Source organism: Talpa europaea (assembly GCF_964194135.1).
Source record: "Talpa europaea genome assembly, chromosome: 13".
In the NCBI taxonomy this organism is placed as follows: domain Eukaryota; kingdom Metazoa; phylum Chordata; class Mammalia; order Eulipotyphla; family Talpidae; genus Talpa; species Talpa europaea.
Window position 1 is genome coordinate 31,694,232 of NC_140080.1, and position 23,809 is coordinate 31,718,040.

General features: G+C 36.2%; 1 protein-coding gene across 12 annotated transcripts in view; it reads right to left on the reverse strand.

Annotated features, from left to right (window-relative positions):
* Positions 1–3,405: 3,405 nt before the first annotated feature.
* The window catches only part of FAM13B (family with sequence similarity 13 member B), a gene marked incomplete at its 3' end in the record, with an annotated part of 61,991 nt that continues 41,587 nt past the window's right edge, over positions 3,406–23,809 (reverse strand). For 5 of the 12 annotated variants that reach the window (XM_084251671.1, XM_084251665.1, XM_084251669.1 and 2 more), the window contains 14 exons: positions 23,174–23,238; positions 20,998–21,046; positions 20,448–20,595; positions 17,704–17,769; positions 16,024–16,231; positions 15,314–15,443; positions 14,048–14,129; positions 11,453–11,682; positions 9,208–9,291; positions 8,898–8,993; positions 6,237–6,320; positions 5,988–6,151; positions 4,712–4,813; positions 3,406–3,529 (listed from right to left, as the gene is read on the reverse strand). In XM_084251671.1, coding sequence (XP_084107797.1) covers positions 3,406–3,529; positions 4,712–4,813; positions 5,988–6,151; positions 6,237–6,320; positions 8,898–8,993; positions 9,208–9,291; positions 11,453–11,682; positions 14,048–14,129; positions 15,314–15,443; positions 16,024–16,231; positions 17,704–17,769; positions 20,448–20,595; positions 20,998–21,046; positions 23,174–23,238 — 1,632 coding nt within the window. The remainder of the gene's footprint in view (positions 3,530–4,711; positions 4,814–5,987; positions 6,152–6,236; positions 6,321–8,897; positions 8,994–9,207; positions 9,292–11,452; positions 11,683–14,047; positions 14,130–15,313; positions 15,444–16,023; positions 16,232–17,703; positions 17,770–20,447; positions 20,596–20,997; positions 21,047–23,173; positions 23,239–23,809) is intronic. The other 7 variants (XM_084251661.1, XM_084251667.1, XM_084251663.1 and 4 more) reach the window with 5 other exon arrangements.

Consider the following 23,809-nt stretch of genomic DNA (forward strand, 5'->3'; position numbering starts at 1 on the left):
ACATATTATTGAGCTATCATCGGGGATGATAATCATCAAATGATTTCTGAGAATCAAGTGCCCCTGAATAGGTGTCAATGTACAGTCACACTGTAAGCCTCCCAAGTATACCCACACTGATACACAAAAAGGATTTTATAATGAGATTTATTATTAAATTCTAGGAATGCAAAGGGACAAGAACAATATAATGCTATTTATAGTTCATAAGGTATATCTCTAATTAATAGTCCAATAATTAGGTAGACAAAGGCAATTTTCTCAGTGTGACACAGAGTTTAAGAACTGTTGGTGCTCTTATCATGTAGCATGTTCTGACTTACTCTCCATAAATTACTAAATGCTTAGGATTCTTGAAAACCATTATATACAGCTCCAAGTAAAATAATCCCACCTCTATTCTTCTCAATTTGAAGTTTCCTGAAAATAGCTGAAATGCAGATGAACAAACTTCCCAACAACCCACGGAAATTTCACTAGTATCTTCAAACTGGAAATTCATCTAGACAATTTCTAAAGTGGCACACTGAAAGTTCCCCAAAGGTGCTTCTCCTCAACTATTTTAAATGCAAATATACTTAAAAAAAATTAAAAGACAAGGCAGGATTATCAGGGTGATAAGTCATGTTTGGCAAGTGTAGGGTGCTGCAAATGTCCTGCTTAGATTGCTGGAAAGCTGTGCATAGCTAACATTTTGGAAACTGGAAGAAAATGATTCTAATTTTTCTAGGTTACATAAGCCCTCATAGAAGAGCAATGTGTTGTCTTAACCCAAGTATCATCACTTGACCACAAACTCAACTTTCACATTGGTGTTCAATAATTGTCCCTAGATTTAAAAACTTGAATAAAGGAATTTAAAAATTTACCTACCTTCCTCAGGCCAAGCTCTATTCTTAAGAGATTGCATATCAAAATTTCTTCAAAGGATAAGAAGAAATGCTGACTATTCTCTCTGCATCTTCTCCCTAGATTTCTACAAGGAAATCAACAACATGGCCTTATTTTACACCCCCCTGACCTGTAGGCAGCCACGAGCTATCCTCTCCACATGGTCCTGGCTGGGATAATTCAAAGACTTGAGATCATTAAGACAAGGGAACACCTGAGGTCTCCATTTTTTCTCTTTTAACATGTAGTGGGAAAATAAATAAATAAATAAAACATTTTCCGTGACTTAGAACATTAAAGTTCTTTTATTACAAAAGTCTATACAATGAAGTGCCAGACACAGCAATGCAATTACACGTGGTCATATATATCTATATATTACTTGTATATAGATATACAGTTTTTACTTGTACCAGAGGAAAACTATTACAAACTGCCTAATTCTACCAACTACTGCTCAACTATGACACACAATACCGTCACATAGCATAAGTGCTGCCATGCCACTTTTATCTGTTCTACTCGCAGCCAGACATTAACTGTGAATAACCAACATCATGAAGCAGCTGTTAATTCTAAAATGATACCAGGCAGGCCACTGACTTATAAAAATATGGTACTCATATAGATTTAGCATTATAAAGAAGGAATATATTATTTAAAACATTTAAATAGTGCATATGGACATTTTTGCATGTGGTATATAAAATAAAACATTCATATAAAACAATATACAGTGCACATTAAATTAGATGTTTGGACAGACTCCTGTGTGGAGACTGAAATCAAATGTACACTGTATGATGGATTCAAATGAAAGCGATACATCTTTTGGCGTTTTCAATATCACTTTTCTAGGTATACATTATGAATAACCTAGTTGTATCAAAGGAAACCACACAAAAGGGATGGATTTAGTGCTTTTTTTTATTCCCCAACTAAAGTTCACTACCAATGAATATTCCCTCCCCCCTCCCCCAAAAATGGCATTGCACACACAGGTGAAATGTGAATTACTAGAAATACTACTTATTATCAAGCTACTTCATGTGCTTACTAGGAATGTAATAGGGCCAAAAATCTGAGGTACATGCTTCCCTCACCTTACTAAAGTATGTTGCAAAAGTCCATTTTTGTATGGAACAAACTGTTAATATCAGCTAGTAAGAAAATCATGCATGACATCGCATGCAAATCATGGACACAAAGTGAGACACTCATCAATTCAAAAAAGCACCAGGAACAAAAATTAACACTTGAAGTTAAGCCTGACTGGAATATGTTGTTAATGACTGTTACGCATTAGTATAAACAAAGACACCATTCTGTGAAAATGATTAGCAGAATAATACCACTGCCTGAAGAAAAGCCATGCAAAGCCAAAGGAAAAAAGATAAGCTTAGAGTATATGACAGTGGGCACACCACTACACATCTTGCAGTCAGTCAGCCTCTTTAAGCACATGACTGTTCAAAAAGATGGTCCGTTTAGAGGATGTTTTCTTTATGGATTCTGGTGATTAAAAGAGAAAAAAATGATGCCATCCCCTGAAGGTACAAGTAAACATGCAGTGGTAGAGCCCTTGTTAGGAATAGATTTACTTCAGGCATAATGATTCTTTTGCCAATTTAAGCCATCTGATTGAACATACAAATCTAAGCACCATCAGAGTTCCTACATACTGACATGGCTATATTGTCACATTATCTGGAGATGGGAAGGGAGAAAAAAAATGCAGGATCTGATCCAGAAAAATCACATCACCACCAGCTGATAAACAGTAACTGAGGAAACAAACAGTAACTTAAGTCCCATAGGCGGCATGTGATATGGTTCAGTTCTGTGTGTGATGTATGATGTGTGTTTTCCCTATACTGATAAACAAGGTCACTTCTTGGTCTACCCACTGTTATCTTCATCCAGGAGCTATGTGACCACTGAATTGCAAAATTTTGCTAAATACTACCTATGAGAAAGTGTCACTCTAGAAATTAAACAGAAAGGTATTCCACAGTAGGACTTGAAAATTCAGTTGATTTTGGTTTTTCAGGAAAACACAGAACACAGTTGCATATGTGCACATTTATAGGCTTTTCTTTCAAATTTTCAGTCATTCTGTAAGAAAAAGGCAACTGAAGAATTCAATGTGAAATTTTTCCTCTCAATTTTCTTCAGTGATGAAAAAAAATAAAGTTGGTATTAACAAAAAGCTTGTATTTCCAAAGTTCTTGAAGTTGAAAGGATAAAATACTAGTCTTTTGCTATTAGGATCTATCTGTAGTACAAAACAATGAAGAAAACTGCATGTTTGCTAAAGGTGGAGAGGACTGTCTGTGGTTAATATGGAACATCGTGCTTCCTAGAGAGGGTCTACTTACCCTCCTGTCATTTCTCTAGTGGCACCACAACCAAGTACAAAATGAGACTCTCTGAGTGCCTGACAAAATGAAATCAAGTACCAGGCCAAGTACACACGATGATAGCTTCAGGGAATACAACTGATTTTATGATGTTTTATATGGATTTTGAAGAATCTTGTTTGCTGATAAGAACTTCAAGAAGCCTAAGCTTGGCTTTAATTTTCTTGTACTCCCTGTATTCCTCAAGCACTGGAACACGATCCTCTTTCTGGGCATTCCTAGAGAAGAAAATAAAATCTGTAATGTCCTAGGGATTATCTGGAAAAATAAAGTCCCACATGCTGTTCTAGTATGAGACACATTACCAAATATAAGTTCAGATAAAAAATTGCTTTGTAATAAAAAAAATTCTATTTTTTATGGATTTTGCTAGTGACAGATTACATGATGCTAACTTATCAATAATCGTTATAGGTAACTAGAGGTAACCAAATATTTTAATAAGATATATACTGACTCTGTCAGGTCTTTGAACATATATTAAGTGCTAGAAAATTACAGTGGGTTATTTCAAATATTTATGTAACTATGGCTTTGGTGAACTGAAATGTCAAAGTAAAATATCTTACCTATAACAAAAAAGTTTTCTCACTTTATAGAACCCAATGCAATTCCATTTAATTACTAATGAGTACATCAAACCATCCTAAGTATGATTATAAGTAGTTTTCTTTCAGTAAACCAACAAAATAATAGGTACTTGGAAAATGCATTCCCGTACTTGGGATTTCTTTAACCATATATTCCTGTGTAGAAGACTTTCAAATTAAACACATTTTGAAACTTGTAACATCGTTATTGGCTTAGTAAGATCACCCAGTTACTTGGAACACTCTTCTGAGGCCTGAAATAATGTACCCTTCTGGAATGTATTGTTCTTACTTTGAAGACCCCACAGGATTAACTGTGCATTACCCAGTTAGATAAAGGCTCTTGCCATATTGTATTAAAGGAACCATGCAACTGCTACTCTTATTTATACACCTTAGAAATTGGAAGTCAGGAATGACCCAACATGTACGGGAAACAGCAGTAAACAGCAGTGGTCTCTGAATAGAGTCCAATGTAGTTGAGAATAACACTCCTATTATGGGACTCTTTCTGAAAGGAGAAATATCTCATTTCACAAATACTTCCAAAGAGTATGGATGTGTAATTAAACAACATAAAATAATCACCACTCAACTGAGCCTCCCTTAAAAGAAACCTTGAAATATTTTATAGGCTATTGTTCACTCCTATGCTGATATTTTCTTATCATTGATAGCAGTGCTTCAGAATTAAAATAAAAAATGTTTTAAACAACCTCATGTGTATAATTTATTTCTATTCCTTTATTTTAACAAGACACTTGTGAGTTTCAGGTAAAAGCAGATTCAGTTTTGTGATGTTCAACAAACCTTCCATTTTGTTGATAAAATGCCTCTTCAAATTCCCTTAATGTTTTACGTAATTTCTTTTTTTCAGCTCTGGCTTTCCAAAGTTGTTCCAGTAATTCAGGCCTAAGATTGAATGAGGAGAAAACATTACTAAAAGAGTACTCTTGGCTCATTATGTTCTTTTTTTTTTTTTTTTTTTTTAATAGAGGCATGTTTATTTATTTATTTATTTGTTTGTTTGTTTATACATGCACTGGGTACAGTCAAGCGCGGGAGGGTGAGAGAATTCACCAGAGCCAGAGCGGGGAGCAGAGCAGGCAGAAGGACTGAAGTACACTGCTGAGGGGAGCAGCGGGCGGCAGGAGAGGTCTGCGCGCCATGTGGGACCCTCCTCTGGTGGCCGGGGAGCAGCCGGGGATCGAACCGGCGCCGCAGAGGCCGCGGGCAGCTTCGCAACCCAGCGCTCAACCTCTGCGCCACCAGGGAGTCATTATGTTCTTAACAGTGGTTCTAACTCTGGCTACAAACCAAAGTCAGGTGGGGGAGCTTTTAGACTATACCAATGTCTAAACTACCACAATTGTGCCTCCTTTTGGTGGCACAGGGGTTAAAGACAGCGCTATCAAACTATCGCCAGCCACTGCAGCAGGAGTTCGATCCCCTGCTGGCCAGGGAGCAACCCACATGGTGCAGCAGACCTCTCCTGTCTCGCCCACTGCTCCCCTCAGCAGTGTACTTCAGTAGATCTGCCTATTCTGCTCCCCAATCTCTCACCCCCTGCAACTCTGGCTTATACCCCAGTTCTTATATGTATAAATAAATAAAAAAAAAAAACCTTTAAACTACCACAACTAAGTTAGAATAGCTGCAGGTGGCGAAGGGGTTAAGATAAAACCTATGTAGCTATCCACAGCTACTGCAGCACGAGTTCGATCCCCGGCCAGGGAGCTACCCACATGGAGCAGCAGACCTCTCCTGAATCGCCCGCAGCTCCCCTAGCAGTGTATTTCAGTCAGTCTGCCTGTTCTGTTCCCTACTCTGTCTCTGGTGAATCCGCTCACCCCCCACACCTCTGGCCTGTACCCCAGTTCTTGTATGCATAAATAAATAAATCATAAAAAATAAAATAAGAGAGAATATGAGTGACAGCTCCTTAGATAAATCACACTTTTTTAAAAGGGTGTATCTCCTGAGCATGGTATTAATTCCCCCAAGTGCTCAATTATTTAACGTCATATTTCTTGGCATATAAATTTTATTATACAAATAGGCTAAAATCACAATCCAGCATACTTACATAGAAGCTGCTCGAGTACTTGACAATCGCAGATCCAAAGCCAGTTTTTCTTGATTTTCTTCAACATCAAATTCTGAGTTTTCCAATGAAGACTGTGCCTGTACAGCAGTTTTCAGGATATCCGTTAACTCAGAGGAGAGATTAACACCATCTTCTTCTTCTTCCTGGGAAAAAAATCCAAACAAACAGATCATGACCTTCAACTTTTCCATTAGGAAAGAGACGAGAAATAATTCCCTTAAGAATTACCTTGATTTCTTCAAAAAAATGTGCAGTTTCTCCTTCTATAATTGGCTGTAACATCTGACCCCTTCGCTTTGTGGAGGGAGACCCCTGTAACAATCAATACCCAATAGTTTACATTTTAAGTATTGAAAGTGTTCAGTGATACCTCACTTCACATGAAACAGATATTAAATTCTATTTTCAAATCTTAACTATATGCTTTTAAGAAAGCATTATATACACATTAACTGCAAATATTTCTCTTTTTAAAAATAACTTTTCAACTTTTTTTGGTCTGAGGACCCCTTTATACTTTTGTAAAAATAACAGCTTCAATGAGATATAATTCACATAACACAAAAACTCACTCTTAAAATGTGTACAACTTGGTTTTTAGTATATTCACAACTTGTGCAGCTACTATCACTATCTTATACAGAACATTCCATTATCCCCAAAAGAAACTACTTCTTAACTGTTATTTCTTTGCCCTCTTACCCTACCCTGCCTCACATTCCTTAGCAAACACTAATATATTTTCTGTCTCTATGGGCTGGTCCATTTTGGTATTTTATATAAATGGAATCATATAATATGTAGCCTTTGTATTTGGATTCTTTCACTCAGCATAAATATTTTCAAGGTTCATCCAAATTATAGTGTGCATCAATACTTCCTTTTATAGAAAAATAATTCCCCATTTTACAAATGGAATATTGTTCGTTCATAGGCTGCTAGACATTTGGAATGTTTCTACATTTTGGCTATTATGAATAATGCTGTTACGAACATTTATTCAAAAGTTTTTGTGTGAATATATGTTTTCTATTATCTTGGGCATATACCTAGGAGAATTTCTAGGTCATATGGTAATTCCTTTTGAGGAAATGCCAAATTGTTTTTCAAAGTAGCTGCACCATTTTATATTCCAATCAGCAATGTATAAGAGCCCCAATTTCTCCACATAAACACTGTCTTTTGATTATGGTCATACTAGTGTGTATGAAGTGGTATGTGAATACAGATTTTATTTCCATTTCATAATGACTAATGATGTTAAACTTTTCATGTGCTTACTGGCAATTCATATATTTTCTCTGGAGAATTACTGTAATTCTCTGCCCTGCTTTAAAATTGGGTTATTCATCTTTTATACTCTAAAGTTCTTTACCAGATAAAATTTTTTGTGGGTTTCTTTACATTTTTCTTAAGCATTCCTCAATGTACAAGGGGTTTTTTTGTATTGTTTTCTTTTTTAATTTTGATGAATTTCAATTTCTTTTTTCTTTTGTCATTGTTTTTGGTGCCACATCAAAGGTGACACAGATTTATTCCTCTATTTCCTAAGAGTTTTATAGTTTTAGCTCTTATATTTAGGTCAGATATCACTCCATTTTGAGTTAGTTTTTAAGTGTGTTGCAAGGTAAGGTGCCAACTTCATTCTTTTCACACATGGACATAAAGTTGTCCCAGCACCATTTGTTGAAAAACTTTTCTTTCCTACAGAATTGTCTTACCTTATACTTTTAAGACTCCAAATTTCTCTTTTATGATAATTATATTTAAGAACCCATAAGATTTAGGAATGCTTCCTTTACACTCAATTTTTTAAAACCTATGGAATTCTCAATTAGTTTGCATAACAAAATTCAAAGACTACTTATATTATTAGGTAACTGAAAATGTGACACAGTAATACCTCATAATAAAAAAAGTCTTATGTGAGAAGAATATATACTGTGCAGGATTCCTTATTCAACAAAAACTGATCGTTATCTAATAGCGTTGAGATGACGAACTAGAAAGGACAATTATACAAGAATCAGCTTATATGAGGGCCAAATAAAAGTGCTCATTAGGCCAATGTCAATCCTCAAATAATAAGTAGTCTAGCAGACAAAGCCTGAGGAAAATTCCCATACAAGTGACTTAACATAAAAATGTCCTGCAAGCCGAAGCCAACCATAAGCTTCAGTAAACTCCTAGGAAATGATGCAGAATGGGCTACATGTTATTTTCTGTTTGAGCCTGAAAGAAATCTAGAGTAATACTTCCAGTGGTGATGGTTAATTTGGAAACAGTGCTTGATTCCACAAGTACTAGTTTTCATCTGTCTTTAAAAATATCCATAGTTATAGGGGGAAAGTTGATAAAGATAACGGAAGTAAGGGGGAGGAAGTACAATGTTTATATTAAGGTAAGCATTGTTTTAATAGTTTTTTTTTCATTTAGAAAGTTGAATTTAAAATCAGTTTATAATATCACCATGCAAATAAGTGAATACTGTATCAGCCACCAAAAAACTGATGCATTTTTAAAGAGACATGGATTTCAATGGGAAGAAACTAGGGAAGGGTCTGAAATATGGGCTTTTTTAATGTGCAAAAGAATATTCCCTGGACACATCACTCCCAAGCCTCTGTTTCACTGTCTGTGAAATGAGGCTATCAACTTCTACCTATTAGGACTTAACTTGTTGGGATTTTATGACATAATCATATATAAAATGCTGGGGATAGTAGTAGGCACTTATTAGCTTCCTGTTGTTTTAATATCAGGAACCTCAGCTTACATATGTAATACTTGCTACACTGGCTGGTTTCTCCAATATACTACCATTATAAATTTTTTGAAGAATAGACGTTGGGAAAATGAACTAGATAAATATTCACATGTGTAACTTACAAGGATAGGAGTGATGCTAGCTCTTGTCAGCATCTGTTTTACAAGTCTGTATCTATCATAGAGAGGTTTAACAATGTGCCTTTCTTCCCTGGTCACCTGAAGCAAGAAAAAATGAAATCATCTAGTGATCAGAAATCTAAAATGTCCCAAACATTAAGCAATAGGACTCCCCCCAAATTTTTAAAGTTATTTAAAATAATTAAGCAATCTCCCAAATGTGGGAAACAAAGTTCTACAAAACAGCCCCGAAAATGTGGGCCACAGAAGTGAGTCTTTAAATTACAAAATCAAATCTTTTTTAAGACATTACCGGCCTTCCATGTTGACTTTCGTAGTAAAGAAGACTTTTCTGAAGAGAGGTTTTCTCTTCCACCAAATGATCTTTTGTCATTTTCTAGAAAAAATAAAAAAACAAACACTCCCATTGGCACATCATTATTCTCCTCACCCCCACAATATAAAGAATTAGGTTTGAAAGGGAAACCCATCACCACTCAGGCTAGGATAGTAAGAATGCATCCTTTGCTTATGGATTTTATGGGTAACATTTTTCCGTTTCCTGTAAATTCTGCTTTTCTACTAAGTCCCAACTTCCTTTGGAGGCCTGATTTATATTTTATGTAAAAAAACATGAAACTGGCTTAGTGACCTTGGATAAATTACGTAATGTCTTTTGTGCTGAATATCCTAATCTGTAAAACTGGGATACTTCACTCCATCATAGGACTCTGATGAGGCCTAAATGAGTTAATATTATAAAGGCATTTACACCAGTACACACAGTGCACATATAAGTGTCTATTATTATATTTAATTTTGCACATTCTTTTATTAGCATTATAACTAGGGGGAACACACACAACACAGATACATATAGCACAGGTCTTGTAATCTATTATTTCTCCTAAACTATTATGAAAAATCTAGAAGCACTATAGTAAAAAGATCCTAGAAAAAGCTCAACAATGTCAATGTGACCTTAGAACTTCTACTCTGGGGCCCCCAGATTCCCTTCATTTGGGTTCAAAACTTCAAGCTGCAAATTCTCTTCTTTTTTTTTTTTTTTTTTTAAAGATTTATTTATTTATGCATTCAAGAGCTGGGGTATAGGCCAGAGGGGCAGGGGGGTGAGAGGATTCACCAGAGACAGAGTAGGGAACAGAACAGACTGACTGAAATACGCTGCTGAGGGGAACAGCGGAAAGACAGGAGAGGTCTGCTGCGCCATGTGGGTTGCTCCCTGACCCGCCGGAGATCCAACTCGTGCTGCAGAGGCTACGTATTGCTTAATAGGGCTGTGCTTAACCCCTTGTGCCACCAGGCAGGCCCTCTTCTATCTTTTAATACTCAAAATGGTATAGTAGGCAGGACATCTCAAATATATTTGTCCACAGATCCTCCCCTCTTTGTTCTTAAGGCCATCTTGTAATATCCCAATGATGTTAAAATGATGGATTTTTCATTCATAACAACCACATTTAGTTAACATTTTAATGGATATAGGGCCTCCTGGGTGGCGCAGCAGGTTGAGCGCAGCGCTGTGAAGCTGTCCGCAGCCTCTGCAGCACGGTTCAATTCCCAGCCGGCCAGGAAGATACCCACATGGTGCGGTGGACCTCTCCTGTCTCGCCCACTGCTCCCCTCAGCAGTGTTTTCAGTCATCTGCCTGTTCTGCTCCCCACTGTCTCTGGTAAATTTTCTCACCCTCCCATGCCTGTGGCCTGTACCCCAGTTCTTGTATAAATAAATCTTTTAAAAAAAAAACCATTTTAATAGATATAATCACATCCATATAAATCAAGGCTTTAAAGGGCAATGTGGCAGAATGCACATAATATAATTAATCAGGGCCCATCATCCACTAAGAATTTAATACATATAACCATAAATATACAAGGCCAGGATTCAAACTCATATGCAAAAGAGTATGTTTCATGCTCTTTATACATTTATCTTGCCAGCTGCCTCCAAAAAATGGTAAGCGTTCGGGCCTCCCCAGTGGCACAGTGGTTGAGTGCTGGGCTGCGAAGCTTCCTGCAGCCTCTGCAGCGCTGGTTCAATCCCCAGCCACCAGCAAGGGTCCCACATGGCACGCAGACCTCTCCTGCTGCGCCCACTGTTCCCCTCAGCAGTGTGCTTTGGTCCTTCTGCCTGTTCTGCTCCCTGCTCTGGCTCTGGTGAATCCTCTCACCCTCCCGCACTTCTGACTGTACCCAGTGCTTGTATAAATAAATAAATAAATCTTTAAAAAAAAAAAAAGGTAAGCATTCTAGGGTTTTCCTCTGTATTGTTATTGTGACTAAGTCTGAATGATTGGGCACTTTTGGTGTACTAATAGACATGTTTCTCTATCTACAAACAGCTAGTCACACTACATAGATAACTCTATGCCACTGCAGTGATTATTATTTATTACATTTATTTTTTTTTCTTCCATATGTGCACATGTTCCACTTACCCTTGACTAAACCACCCATACCCATACCCCATCTGTAATTATTCTGTTTCAGGGAATCAAAAGACTAGTCTGCGTAAAAACTATAGCTCAAGATTACTTTGATATCTTCTGGAAGACACCTCTCAACACGTTTTTCTTTTAGTCTTTTCAGAATAAGTTCAAGTGTTGCTTCCTTAGATGGCTTCTTCTCCTTCTGAATGATCATGGATTCATCTTCATTCTCTTCATCTTCATGGTCTAGAGATGAGCCAAAGCTTTTTGGAAGAGTGTTACTACGTGGACGTGTCTGAGGTACAAATTCTCCATCAGAGCTTTTGTGTTTTGCATCTACATTTCAGAACCAAGAAGATAGATCAGTAATATGATCTTAGCTAAACTACAACTAAGTCAAAAACAAGCTATACAACAGGAAAATATAATAGCATATAATCCCTGATTATTTCAAAGTCATGTGATATATTTAAATTGTAAATGTAACAGGAGAGCTGTACTATCCATTCATTCAACTAATATTCATAGAAAGTCTACTATAAAGTAAGATGCTCTGATGATCATAGGAGATATAGTAGTAAACAACACAGATTGGTCCTTATTTTCATAGAGATATATTCAGAAAATTAAAAAGAAAAAGGAATCAGATTTGTAAAATTATTTCAAAGATTGAACACCATACAACTGATAAGGGAATGGTATCAAAGATCTATAAAAAGCTCTCACAGCTCAACAAAAACAAAGCAAACAACAGTCAAAAAATGGACAGAAAAACTAAGAAGACCCATCTCCAAAGAAAAAATGCAAATGGCCAACAGGCACATGAAAAAATGTTCAACATCACTTATTATCAGGGAAATGCAAATCAAACCCACAATGAGATACTACTTCAACATCTATGAGAATGGCCTGTATTAAAAAAAAAAAAAAAAAAAGCAACACTTAGAAAAAACAAACACTTGTGAGGACATTGTAAAAAGGAACTCTCTTGAATGGCTGATGGGAATATAAACAGGTCCAGCCACCATGAAAAGCTGTGCAGAGGTTCCTCAAAACACTAAAAATGGGTCTACTATATGATCCAGTGATTCTACTTCTAGGAACCTACCCAAAGAACATAAAAACACTAATTTGAAAGGAAATCTGCACTCCTACATTTATTACAGCACTATTTACAATAGCTAAAGGTTGGAAACAAACCAAATGCCCCAAAACAGATGAATGGATCAAGATGTGGTATACATACACAATGGAATACTACTCTGTGATCAAAGCAGATAAACTCATGCCACATGCAGCAACATGGATTTAGCTGGATGGGGCTATATGAAGTGAAATAAAGTCAGAAGGGAAAAAATAAACATTGGATGGTTTCACTTATATGTGGAATATAGAGAAACTGAACAAAGGGTCAGGAGAAAGACAAAACTTGACAACTGACCATATATCTGAGACATACAGCAGGGAGGAAAAAAGGAGAGGGGTCAAAACAGGGGAGGGAAGAACACAAGGGGTTATGATGATGGATCATGAGTGTTGTGGTGGAGGGAGAACAACAGGGACTACAAATTACAATAGGACAATTTAGTGATACCCATCAGTAATACTTATCAAGGTAATGATTTTCACTGATGGTTGGAAACTGACATTAACAGAATTGAAGGAAAATTCTAAAGAGGTAAGAGAAGATATTTTAAAATCTTTTTTTTTTTATAGAGTCATTTTTATTTACTTATTTATTTGTTTGTTTGTTTTGTTTATACATGCACTGGGTACAGTCAGAAGCGTGGGGAGGGTGAGAGAATTCACCAGAGCCAGAGCAGGGAGCAGAGCAGGCAGAAGGACCAAAGTACACTGCTGAGGGGAGCAGCGGGCGGCAGGAGAGGTCTGTGCGCCATGTGGGACCCTCCTCCTGTGGCTGGGGAGCAGGTGGGGATCGAACCGGTGCCACAGAGGCCACGGGCAGCTTCGCAACCCAGCGCTCAACCGCTGCGCCACCGGGGAGGCCCAAGAGAAGATATTTTAAACCACAAGAATGTACACTCAATGACAACAGGGACTGTGTCTTGTTCACTGCTATATCCTTAGACATCTACAAGTACTTAGTAAAGATACTAAAAACTTTATTGAATTAGGCCAAGATGTGATGCTCCCATTTATAAATTCAGTTAAAACAGATTATTTTTGAAGAACTAACAATTATTTAAAAGTAAACTTTTTATAAATACTCACATAATAAATATACATGCAAGTAACTGCTGTACTGAGCTGATATCCAGTAAACACAAGACCTAGTTTCTGATTCAGGAAGACTTACTAAATGATTTAGTCTTTGTAGTATTTAATGGTTCAGTATGATTAGGTATTTTTTTAGGCTTAGATGAAATGCCCACCAAAAATTCTTAATGAAATAACTACCAAAACCCAAACTACCAAAACTGCTTAATATTTGAAATGTATTTCAGATAAACTTATAATACCACTATGCATATACAATCTGTGACACCTTTCAAAAGAGTATTACTAATAAAACATAGGAAAAACATCTGGGAACACAGTACAGCGACTTTGACTGTAACTGTAATAAAATAAGAGGAAAGTTATTTTTGTCCATGATTTAAAATTTTAAAAAATTCTCATAGACTTGATATCAAGAACATTTAAAAATGCAAATATGTTACAAAAACAGCACATCACATACCTTTAATTTGCTTCCGCAGTTTGGTAAGCTCTGTCATCCATTTTAATACCTTTGGGTTAGCTGCAATATCACTGTAGGAAGGCTGAAAAATAAAGGAACAGAAGCACATTTGTGGTAAGCAATGGTTATTTGTGCTCAAATAATATTTTACAGTTCCCACAGTATAGATTTTACTCAACCTTCATTTCATCTAACAGATATAAGCAAATATATATATTTAATAAATACATTAAGTAAAGCTCTCCCTTAGCAGGTTCTAACAACTGACTGAAAGCAGGTTTAGTATTGATTTTCTGACATCAGGTATGAATTTTCTGGCACTCTTTTCCACTTCACAAATTCTAATTATTAGATCTCTCTCCTTTACATGTGATTTTTGAGGGAGCAGAAATAGCATTAACACTATTTGTTTATATATAATAAATTTGCTTTTCCATTTTTTTTTTTAAAGCTGACATGTGGGGCCTCCCCGGTGGCGCAGCGGTTGAGCGCTGGGTTGCAAAGCTGCCCGCGGCCTCTGCGGCGCCGGTTCGATCCCCGGCTGCTCCCCGGCCACCGGAGGAGGGTCCCACATGGCGCGCAGACCTCTCCTGCCGCCCGCTGCTCCCCTCAGCAGTGTACTTCGGTCCTTCTGCCTGCTCTGCTCCCCGCTCTGGCTCTGGTGAATTCTCTCACCCTCCCGCGCTTCTGACTGTACCCAGTGCATGTATAAACAAAACAAACAAACAAATAAATAAAACATGCCTCTATAAAAAAAAAAATAAAGCTGACATGTGTTCCGTTTTTGTTTTTTTTTTTAATTTATTTTTATTTATTTAAATAAGCACTGGGTACAGTTAGAAGCGCGGGAGGGTGAGAGAATTCACCAGAGCCAGAGCAGGGAGCAGAGCAGGCAGAAGGACCAAAGTACACTGCTGAGGGGAGCAGCGGGCGGCAGGAGAGGTTTGCGCCCATGTGGGGCCCTCCTCCGGTGGCCAGGGAGCAGCCGGTGCCGCAGAGGCCGGGGCAGCTTCGCAAGCCAGCGCTCAACCGCTGTGCCACCGGGGAGGCCCTGCTTTTCCATTTCTTAAAGCTGTTTTGCCAATGGAAATATAAATAAGCATTGGTACAATGGCAAGAATACTGCCCTGGATATCAGGAGGCTACAGTCTACACAACCAAAGATCTCATCTCAGATTCATTACCTCAGCAAAAAGCTGACCTAATGCCCTTTGAAGAAATGCTTCCTAGTTCTATTAGATCTACTGGGTGATGCTACAAACTTACCTTGCTATTTCTTTCCCTTTCAAATTGTTCCTCGAATTGTCTGATTTTTTTCTGCAGTTTCTTGACCAACTGATATGGTGTTCTGTCTTCTCTTTTTTCATCTTTTGAACTAAAGGATGATCTTCGAATCCTGAATTAAACAAAAAGTGAATACTATGTGTTACATTTTCAAGTTATCAAAGTATCTCTTATCACCCTGACATATTATTGTTACTAAGAGATATACCTTTAAAGTGAAATTAAGTCCCTAACATTAATGGACAGGGAGTAAAACAAAACTTACTCTGTTACACAAACTAATGCAATACAAATGGTGATGAAAACAGAATCATTGAAAAGGTGTTTGGGCAAAGGCAGAAAAGAAACAGTTATTAGCAGCTCAGAGCTCTTTGCTAAAACTGCAAAGCAGTGTTTTTGACATTCAGAATCAATTAAAAATTTCCACAATGAAAACATTAGGAATTAGTGAGCTCTACTTCCTGCCTCTCTTCTAGAGCTCTGTATTTGAGTCATGAATAAATAGATGAATAAATGCATCTTGAGAAAATGTCTATTCCTACACTTCAATGAACTCAGAATTCAGGGGTAGAAAAAATTTTAAGATGTGCTCCATACAATCAGGGCAAACTGCAGGTCTGAAGAACTAAATATCTCAAAGACCAGGGTACGTAATAGGAATCACCTCTCAAAAGTATATAAAAATCACATACCTAGCAAAAGAAAGTGCTTTAGATGAGGAATCCAATGTTTCTGGATCATGTAGGAAACGCTGGCTTTGCCCAAAATCTAAACTACGGTGTGATAATACTGGAGGACAGTCTTCTAGTGGATGATGATTCATTCTTCCAGCTTGTGGAGAAAGCTGAGCTTCTCCAGACTCAGAGTCTTCCTGCCAAGACTTAAAAGCAGGAAATGGCTCTGTAAAACAAACACAAAGAATAGTACCATGGGTCTCTTGATTCTGCATATTAAAAAAAAAAAGTCACAAAATATCAGCTGATACTCTTTAAACTGTGATTACATAGTGGTTCATAATAAATTATTTAAAGCAAAGACAAGAGATCTTCAAAAAGCCTACTATAAAGTCATCTAAGCTTTGTATTTTAGCCTTGAATTCTGCTTTCACATAAGGTACTACCTTAAATTTCTGAACCCAGTAGCAAATCAATAAAGGACACTGTCAAGCTCTTTATATTAAATGTTATTTTTCAAGACAGGGTAAGTTTTAACAGTAAATACTCAGTAGTTCTGTTAGAAACTGTTAAGAACTGACATACTGTGGTAAATGTTAAGAAACATTAAGTTTCTTAACAGTTTCTAACAGAAACTGCCAGGCGAAATAAATGTCCCTTACTGTCACATGGCTATGCTAAGAAGTGGAACCTATTCTCCATGATATACAGAGTACTCACCAAATGGAGATCTCTTGACACCAAAAGAATTCTAACTTCCAAATCATTAAGGGGCAAACTGATAGGGAATTTCCAAAAAGGCAGCTAACTCACCTGACAGCACCTCTCCTCTAATATTATACTGAGATGATTATTTTCTTTATGCGATTCCTATGTATAATATGTAATATAAAAATTAAGCACCAAACAAAATTATCAAGACAAAGTTTAATAACACTAGTCTTTCTTAACTACATTTATTTTACTGGGGTTATCCTGTATATACTCAAATGAAGCCAGGTTGAAATAGTTGATGTTTGCACATAGATGATTTGATTACAATATAGAACATATACGATAAACACACAAATCCACAAATATGCTTCCATTACAAAATTAACTTCAAGCATCACCAGGAAGATAAAAAAACCTTTTCCATCTACATATTATTTATAGCTACAATTTAAAACCCTAATGCTATGGTTATTAACAATTAAAAAATGAGCTTTTAAGTATCTTTAAATGCAAATACGGCTTGACAGTGTCAAAAAATCAAGGATGTTTTATTTTTCTTCACACAACAGCTAAGGAATTCTAGTTTAGTAACTTAGTGTAACTTTATGCATTAGCAATTTGAAAGCATCACAATTTTTTTCAGGGTTATAAGCACATAATTTAGTTAGTTTTAAAAGCCCAGATCAATCTGATAACTAAAAATTGGATATAAAGCGTGCAATCCCACAATAAACCCAGCAATAAAGTGATTTTCAAAGCAACCCTTGTACCTGCTTCCCAGCAATAACTAGTAATAAACATTTTATGAGAAACGTCCTGTTTTAAGAAAAGAGGAAGGTAACAAAAACAATTTTTCTGGGTATCATTTTTAACCCAGAATAGTTTTCCTAAGATATGGGGATAGCAGGAGAAGGGCTAATAAAAAGGCAAACAAATTGAACCATAAAAAGGCAAAAAAACTAAACTATGGTGAACTATACTTACCCTCCCCATCTCTCTGCAGATGCATTGTTTTGAAATCAATGAGGGGAAAAGTGATAGGGCATGATGCTAATAAAATGGAAAAAATGGCAAAAAATACTAAAGTGAACACACAGCACAGTCAGAACAAACCATACACATAACTAACACAAAGCCAAAAATACCAAAAACATTTCCCTAAAACCAGTTAAGCATTTTTTGAGCATCTGCTCAAAAACTTTATACAAAGAAATTACTAATGACCAAACGTTTAAAAAAAAGAAAACACAAACATTTCCATTTCAGCAAGCAAGGCAAAAAAACCAAAGTAGTACTATTTATTAAAACTCAAGCATAAAACTAAAGAAATGGAAACTCTTAACCAAGTATAGTTGGAAGCTCTTCAGTATAATTGATTTGACAGAAAAATATCTCCTTTAGCTTAGTTTGCTCTTGAAAAGATACTAGTATATTTCATTAAAGAGTTAGCAGGAGAAAATCACAGAAAGAGGTCCACGTCCATTAAAAGTCAAGACCTTTTGACAAATTCATACTGGTGGTAGTCATGTGTTATCTGCTTGCTAACTGAGTTCTGTTGACTATCCCTTGAATGATACAAAAAACAAAACCCACATAACCTAGAAATATGAGGTAAACCTCTATTTGGAATCACCCCACTTCTCTACTCCAAGTCACATCAACCAAAGTATCTTTGATTCCAAGATATATAAGATCTAAAATCATTTTGTCACTTAAAAAACACTTTTAAAAATTCAGAACAGTCTAATTCCCAGTTGTGGAAAATTTATCTTTGGTGGAAAAAATGGAAAGGAACAACATGGTGTGCCTACAGTCACTCTCCCAAGCACATGGAGGGCTCATGATTGAGAAGTTCACTCAGATGTCTATCACAGTTGTCTCTCTGAAAGTCACTGACCCTGAGTAAACTTGTTGTGCCTGTTGAGCCAACTAGATTAACAGGGTAGCTCGGGCACTAAAAATCAGGGATCAATAGTCCATAGTTACTTACTTTCCCTACCACAAATTGTAAGGGATTTATTCTGACAGAAACAAGAGAGAGCCCAAATCACATTCTCATTGAAGAAATACCTCAGAAAACTGAAGCTAGACAGAGAATCTTATCTCCCCCAATAATGGAAAATACTTGCTCTTCTATGCTTAGACCTTAAGATCAGGACCCTTAGAACAAAGATTATAAAGGGTTATTTATCTGCATCCTCCAAGAAGGAAGAAGCATAAATCCTTTATCAGAATCCCAGCTTCGTATTTCTGAGACTCCATTCCTACTGAGACACCAGGGATGCTCTGTTGACCATCACTCCTTTTCAGTGACTATAACTAAAAAGGACATTTGATCTTCATTGCCACCAGGATGCTAACATATTCCCAAACTCTGGGAAGCATCTTCATAAATTCCAAACATCCTGAAGAGGCCAAAACAAAGCAAATGAAAGGCAACTTCCTGACTTAGTCTAAGTTAAAACACATTAATATGCCACTGGGCATACCAACCATCTGTACCAAAAAAAAAAAAAAAGGTGGAGGGAGGAGAAACAGCAATAAAAATTGGCAAAGACAATGATTTGGTTAGGGCTTCTAAAAATAGTTTTTATTTACTGAAAAATAAAAACTCCATTAGGTACACAGACTTGAGGTAGCTAAAGGAGTCTGTGGCATTGACAGTGCAATTTTTATTGTTATCACCACTGTACACCATCAGTTAACTTGCCAACAGTGAGATAGCAAAGGATCTTTATCCAAATGAACAAAAATGTAACTCTGTTTAAGATATGAGTTGTCTCACTGCCTCTTTACCTAGAAAGACAGATAATGATCCAGAAGAATTCCTGGATCCAAATTCATTGCTTGCTTTCACTTTTCCACTCCCAACATTTTATTTGAAAGTTTGCAGTATATAGCAAAATTGCAAGAATTTTATAGTGAAAATCTAGAAACCATCACTAGATTCTACCATTAACATTTTATTTTATACTTGCTATTTTATAGCACTGCTCTATCCATTAACCATCCTAATTTTCTCATGGATTTCAAAGTAAACTGCAGATATTTGGTATACTGCCCCATAAGTGCTTCAGTATGCAAATTTTTATTGGCATTTTTGATTAAAAAAAGAAAACCTTTATACAGTGAAATGCAATTTTTAAGCATACATTTGCTGAATTTTGACAAATACATGTATGTTGCTTGCTCAATAAATTTAAATCTTTTTCCTTTGTAACGAATTGTTAGGACACAGTTCCCACACCTCCATTGACTTAATACAGAAATATAGGGATATGGTCTAATTTTTGCTTTGAAATGTCCGTGAAGATCATTTTTAAAAAAGCATCCCTGATCCTAAGGAAAAGGTAGCTACATACAAACTCTTTGTTTAAAGTAATGATATCCTTAAGTCCTCACACACTAGACTTTTCAGAGATTGGGAGATAGTAACAGGTCTAACAACTAACTAAAGTATATCATGGGTGATTTTACTTTTTTTACACCATTCTAACATTCATCTTCAAAGCTAAAATCAGGTAAGAACTTCTAATTCATACAAAATAGTTGCCCCATAATCTCATTAGTGCATTTGAGTACAAGTGCTCACTCATTCATCTTATATGGAAGAGAGAATAGAAAATCAAAACAGATAAGGTTGTCTGGAAAAAGGTCAGTAATCTGCTTTGAGTAATTTCAGTTACAAATAACATTATCAGGAAAATAATGTGTGTGGGTAAAATTACCTTCCCATTTATCACCATCAGAAACATTCTTCAGATCTAAATGTGGAATTTGGACACAAGCTGCTTCCCCTTGAACACCAACACTTTGACCTCCCGGCACTTCTGATTCAGTGTTGGCATTCAAATCACATATCTTGCCACTAGAACCCTGTATTATAAAGTAAAGAACACATTTCACAACCATGAAGCTTTCTATAACCAGCTTAAAGACAACCAGCATATGCCCTTGTATAGGTTCCCTTGTTTACTGTGTCAATATATTCAACTGTCCCACTGTCACCATTCAAACTATTTTCAAGTACAAATCTGCAATTTTCTAATTTATCTTATTAGGAGGCACAATTTGGATCCCAAACTCAGGAAAGTATCTTCATAACCAAGTTTCATGTAGCCAAAAGTAGCATATTAAATTGGTGCTGTAAAACATTTGGTAAGAGTATCTATATTTAAACCTCCCTTAAACCTATTCAACCTGAGTTAAAGTCCAGATTTAATAATTGATGTACTAAATCTACTGCAAATTTTAAAAGCTATAAGAGAAAATTCTTACCAGAATCAAATGTGACAATTTATCACTGTCAAACGACAAGTATTCTTTCCTAAAAATACAAGTAAAGTTATTAGTCTTTTAAGAATAAACAGGTAACTTTCATTGCATATGTCTTACCTAGATTCCTTTCTTCCCCATATATTAACATTTACAATGTGAGTGAAGAAAATGACTATTGGACATATGCCCATTCTTTGGAGCCCTATATCTGAAAATCACACACTACTGAAAAGATCCACAGAATGACTTATTTTAGAAAAGTTAAGTAACATTCACCACCCTCCCACACAACCACCCCAAAAGAAAAACACCTTAAAAGGAAAAATAAAATCCACAACAAATAGACACCAAAAGAATTAAATGTATAATGGAAAAGATTTTGTAAAACAAGTATCAGTTTTAAACAGTTTTATTCTCCCCCATTCTGGGTCTTTTTTTTTCTTTTAAATATTTTTTTAAAAAGGTATACCTCACACCTGTATTTAGAATTTGATTGTATTTGATCACAATCAAAATAAAGTTTACATTCCTAAACCTCTTCTTTCCTAAAACATAATGGTATCATGTAAAAGGGAAATTTTTTAAAAATTCACTCACTTCTATTTCCCCCATAAAAATAACCCTTAGTTATAATAAGTGTCAGAAATGATCTCTGTTTATTTCACTAGTCAATACAGCATCTAGCAACATGATAGGTTATCAATATGCCTACTATGGGAACACTCTGCCCAAAGACAATGATACCCACAGGTACTGCTACTAACTGGCCACAACTGAGTCTTAATCTCAGTAAGACAAGTCTTAATCTCAGTAAGTCAAAGTCATCTCCTCATACACATAATTACCTTCTTGCTAAGCATGAGAAATGAGCTGAATTCCCTGGCAAGCTCAAGGCTTTCCTTTGCTTAGTGTGGGAGCAAATGGTGGGACAAGCTAAATTCTACCCTAACAGACTAAAAGATCAAATTCACTAAATTTGAGAAATATGATTATTAAACATGCAAAATGTAATCCACCTAAGCAAGGAATTCTTTGGATCTAAAAACAAGTTTGCTAACCTATACACAAGTTGAAGAGGAAAGAGCTTTTTCCAAAAAGATTGAGTCCTCACTAAATGGATCCTTATTGTTCTACCAAATCCAGATGTCATCATTCTGGGGATGCCTGTTAATGCTGTTAATCTTATATCTTCAGCCCATAGCTCCAATACTCCCTGGGCTGGAAGAGGATCATTCCTGCCTCCTGAAAGGAAGCACAAGGGACTGCTGTAAGCAGGAAATCTGTGGACCTTCAGAGTATGGGGACGCTCCAGAGACATGGCTCCAAAGAATTTACTTACCCTCAGAGAACAGGTTTCCTACTCACAATTAAAACAGACAACAGCATTAACCAAGTTTACTCTTGCCAACAGACTATCAACTAATCAGTAATGCTGTTTAGCATTTCTCAGTATTTATAACCTAGTCTGCAACTTCATTAGTGATGTGTTTTCAGGATATCAAATCTTTCCTAAGAAAGTTAAAATATACTTCTTAATAACATCTTAAAAAAATCATAAAAAGAAGATCCAAGACCCAAAAACTACACAGTCGGTTTACAGGACTTAAAACATTCTAAAAAGTTTCTGTTCCAAGGGTTTCAAACTACTGACTACTGCAGAGACTACTACTACTCATTGCCTCAGGTATCCCTTCTCCCTATTTGATTGTGACCAAGAAGGTAAACAAGCACCAATTTCAAAACCACTATACAGCGACACAAAGGAGGAATTCCAAGGGGAACATAAACATCCTATACTTAATTGTTGAAGCAAATGTATTACAATCTTTCAGTTAATTATCCATAGTTCTAAGACTATGATTAACTGAAAGTCATATTCAGAAAATCAACAAATTCCCAACTGTTCTACAAATCAACTGAAAGTTTTAAGTGTCTCCAAGAAAGCTGTATTCTTCCCTCTGAATGTTTTCCAAATTGTAACTAATGTCTGTCTAAATCTGCAACCACTCTAAGTACTTATGGATAATTAGTATGCTTTATGCTTACCATTAAAACAAGCAGCTTAGGTTTTTTTCAGAATATCTAAAGCATCCATCATTATAGATTCATCTTAAAATTTCACCCCAAAGAGTTCCAATTCTCAAAATTATTAGCAGTAACAAGAGAAAATGCTTACCTCTCAAGACGGCCATCTTCACTATCACCGTGGTCACTGCATGGCTCTAACAGTATACCTACAGACTGATAAAAAGAATACCACCACTATATTAATGGAGACCCCAACACTAAATGACAGAAAATTTCCAATCTAAATTAGAATGCTATACATACAAATTAGTTATACGGCCCTTTGGCATCTCTTTTAATAGAAATGTATCTTGCTCAGAACCTGAACTGCGTGGTTGTGTGCACAGGCGTAAGGTGGGAATCTTGTTTTTCTTCTCACTACCCTACTAGGTAACAGGTACTGCTATTACTATATCACATTCCTTTCTCTTCCTCAGAATTCTATACTCCAAAAATGAAGGTCATGTACTACTTTTGAATAGTCATTTCTCTTCTTCTCAACTATAAACATGTAAGCTGGTTAACTTCCTAGCAAGTAACAGAGGCATCACGTAGTTCACCAGATCCCTTTATAATGTGTATTTGAAATAACAATTGTGAACCTCAGAAACACATGCAAACACTCCCCCATCTTCCACTGAGTTTAGTTAGTAACACCATCCTATCCCTAATTCCTTCCGAAAATAAAAAATTTCCAAGTCTAAAATAAATACACTGTGCATCATTACAAACTATGTAAATATTT